The sequence below is a fragment of the Sapajus apella genome, unplaced genomic scaffold (genome assembly GCF_009761245.1).
Source record: "Sapajus apella isolate SASKATOON/1434 unplaced genomic scaffold, GSC_monkey_1.0 scaffold4431, whole genome shotgun sequence".
Classification (NCBI taxonomy): Eukaryota; Metazoa; Chordata; class Mammalia; order Primates; family Cebidae; genus Sapajus; species Sapajus apella.
Genome location: NW_022441357.1, coordinates 1 through 3,783, shown reverse-complemented (window position 1 = coordinate 3,783; position 3,783 = coordinate 1). Strand labels below are relative to the sequence as shown.

At 46.1% G+C, this 3,783-nt stretch overlaps 1 protein-coding gene across 1 annotated transcript; it reads left to right on the top strand.

Moving 5' to 3' along the window:
* Positions 1-272: 272 nt before the first annotated feature.
* LOC116547743 (protocadherin gamma-B5) lies at positions 273-3,778 on the top strand (the record flags this gene model as incomplete). Its single annotated transcript, XM_032273583.1, has 1 exon — positions 273-3,778. A coding segment is annotated over exon 1 (1,830 nt), but the record flags the coding sequence as incomplete, so codon positions are not given.
* Positions 3,779-3,783: the final 5 nt, after the last annotated feature.

Below are 3,783 nucleotides of genomic sequence, written 5' to 3'. Positions count from 1 at the left end.
AAGTAGGCCGGGCGCGGTGGCTCACGCCTGTAATCCCAGCACTTTGGGAGGCCGAGGCGGGTGGATCACGAGGTCGAGAGATCGAGACCATCCTGGTCAACACGGTGAAACCCCGTCTCTACTAAAAATACAAAAATTAGCTGGTCATGGTGGCGCATGCCTGTAATCCCAGCTACTCAGGAGGCTGAGGCAGGAGAATTGCCTGAACCCAGGAGGCGGAGGTTGCGGTGAGCCGAGATCGCGCCATTGCACTCCAGTCTGCGGAACAAGAGCGAAACTTCGTCTCAAAAAAAAAAAAAAAAGTAGTAACTCAGTCTATGCTGCTCATTCCTGTATTCCTGCATTCCTTTTTGTAGCATTTGAATAAAGCTAATCCCTGAATTATTATAAGGTAGAAGAAGATGACCCAATACATTTTTGTTATTAATGAAAGGGATATTTCCTAAGTATTGTGTAGTGTTCTACTGTTTGGTACATATTCAGTGGAATGGGAGTTAACCTCATAGTCTGTGTACCATTTGGATGCACATTTGAGAGGACAATATATCATTGGCACTATGCAATTTTAAAAACTGTGATGAAAGTTGCCCTGGTAGGAAAGAAAATTTTTACTCTCCCTAAAAATGTTGGCTAGTTGTTTTTATTCATCTGACAAATGGACTAAATAAGGTAGACCAATGTCACCATATTCTACAAATTTATGTAAATAAACCATGAGCTTAATTTATCCAATTCCAAAGTTATTTCTTCAGTAAAATGATGGTATATAGATAGGGTAATAATGCAGTCCACTAGAATATCCCTTTGTACCTTGTATTGCAGAATAGATAAGCATTTCCCCAATAACTCTTAAGAATGAATTTATGGGCTGGGTGTGGTGGCTCACGCCTGTAACCCAAGCACTTTGGAGGTCAAAGCAGGAAGATCACCTGAGGTCAGGAGTTCAAGACCAGCCTGACCAACATGGTGAAACCCCGTCTTTAAAAAAAAAAAATGAATGAATTTATGTACTATAAAAGATATGACATAAGACAATTATTTTGGGACATGAAGAAGAGCAACATAGTAGTGTATATCATTTCTTGGCTACATCATATGGGCAATATACTTGAAGGAATATTTTCTGAAGAAGAAGAGTAAAGATACATTATTTTTTAAAAGATATTAATATTGTCAGGAAGAGGAGGTGTTTGAGGATTGGTACAAAATTGCCATGACTTTACAAAATAATTTTAAATAGTATAGATTTCCCTAATATGTGTAATGTAAAACAGTAGAAATATTGAGTGGCGGAAATTATAGAAATGAACAGAAGAATGATAAAATTGTTTCCACATATAGCTAATAAAGAAAAATGGTTTTTTGAAATCAGCATAGTACGAACTCTCTGACAGCAAGACCTGTATCTTATTCATTATTTTGTTGCCAGTGACAAGGGCAGTACTTAGCTCTTGCTAGTTCAAGGTATGTTTGCAGAATGGTGAGAGAATGTATGCAGATTTGTGTAAAAACTCTATGCGATAATTCTAACAATTTGGAAAAAGTAGAAAGATACCCTAAAGAGGGTGTTATAATTTGTTATTAAATGTATGAAGGTAAAAGCTTTGCTTGTTAAGTTAGGCACACAAACACAATTACTGCACTGGTTAAACTGAAGCAGCAGAGGCTGTAGTTTCCTAGTGCTGACTCTGGGCGCCGCTGTTGGCCAAAGTGGAGAGCCTGGCGCTCCAGATCTCCTCGCGCAGCCGCAGCGCACTTTCCGGGGCAGCCCCAGCTCAGACTCACCAGCACCAGCCTTTACACCACTTCCTCCTCGGAAAAAGAAGAATCTTTTCCTGAACTGGAACTGGAACTAAAGGCCTTTCGGAGATCCGAAAATCTGCAATACAGAGGTTATTTGTAACCCGGCGTCTCCAGGCTGGTGAGCAAGCTGAGGAGAGCAAGAGGGATGGGGAGCTGCGCCGGGGAGCGAGGCCGGGCTGAGAGGCGACCTGGGCTCTTTCTCTTCCTGCTGCCTTTGTTCTGCCCGGCTCTCGGTGAGCAGATTCGCTACAGGATTCCCGAGGAAATGCCCACGGGCTCCGTAGTGGGGAACCTCGCCAAGGACCTGGGGTTCAGCGTCCAGGAGTTACCGACTCGAAAACTGCGCGTCAGTTCGGAGAAGCCTTACTTCACGGTGAGCGCAGAGAGCGGGGACTTGCTTGTGAGCAGCAGGCTAGACAGGGAGGAGATCTGCGGGAAGAATCCAACTTGTGCTCTGGAATTTGAGGCTGTTGCTGAAAATCCACTGAACTTTTATCACGTGCATGTGGAGATCGAGGACATTAATGACCACACGCCAAAATTCACGCAAAATTCCTTTGAGCTGCAAATAAGCGAGTCTGCACAGCCTGGCACACGATTTATATTAGAAGTAGCAGAAGATGCAGATATTGGCTTAAACTCTCTACAGAAGTATAAACTCTCTCTTAACCCAAGTTTCTCATTAATAATTAAGGAGAAACAAGATGGTAGTAAATATCCGGAACTGGCATTGGAGAAAACCTTAGACCGGGAACAACAGAGTTACCATCGTTTAGTCCTGACTGCCCTGGACGGTGGAGATCCACCCCTAAGCGGCACCACTGAGCTCCGGATCCAGGTAACTGACGCCAATGATAATCCCCCTGTATTCAATCAGGACGTGTACAGAGTCAGCCTTCCGGAAAACGTGCCACCAGGCACCACTGTGCTGCAAGTGTCAGCCACCGACCAAGACGAGGGCGTCAACTCAGAAATTACTTATTCCTTCTACAGAACCGGGCAAATCTTTGGTCTGAATTCAAAGAGCGGGGAAATTACAACTCAAAAGAAACTGGATTTTGAAGAAATCAAGGAATATTCTATGGTGGTAGAAGCAAGGGATGGAGGAGGACTGGTTGCACAATGTACAGTTGAAGTTAACATTCAAGATGAAAATGACAATAGCCCAGAAGTTACATTCCATTCTCTACTTGAAATGATTCTGGAAAATGCGGTGCCTGGAACACTAATTGCTTTGATCAAAATATATGACCGAGATTCTGAGGAAAATGGGGAGGTTAATTGTCGATTAGAAGGTGAAATCCCTTTTAAGATTATCTCTTCGTCCAAAAATTCATATAAGTTGGTAACAGATGGAACCCTAGACCGAGAGCAGACCCCGGAGTACAATGTCACCATCACAGCCATTGACAGGGGCAAACCGCCCCTCTCCTCCAGCATAAGTGTCATCCTACATATCAGCGACGTCAACGATAACGCTCCAGTTTTCCACCAGGCTTCCTATTTGGTCAGCGTAGCGGAGAACAATCCTCCTGGAGCCTCCATCGCGCAAGTCAGTGCCTCTGACCCGGACTTGGGGTTGAATGGCCAAGTCTTCTACTCCATCGTGGCCAGCGACCTAGAGCCTCTGGCCCTGGCCTCTTATGTGTCCGTGAGCGCGCAGAGCGGGGTGGTGTTCGCTCAACGTGCCTTTGACTACGAGCTGCTGCGCGCCTTCGAGCTCACGCTGCAGGCCCGCGACCACGGCTCGCCTGCACTCAGCACTAACGTGAGCCTGCGCGTGTTGGTGAGCGACCGCAACGACAACGCCCCGTGGGTGCTGTACCCCGCGCTGGGGCCCGACGGCTCTGCGCTCTTTGATATGGTGCCGCGCGCTGCAGAACCTGGCTACATGGTGACCAAGGTGGTGGCCGTGGACGCAGACTCAGGACACAACGCCTGGCTGTCCTACCACGTGCTGCAGGCCAGCGAGCCCGGGCT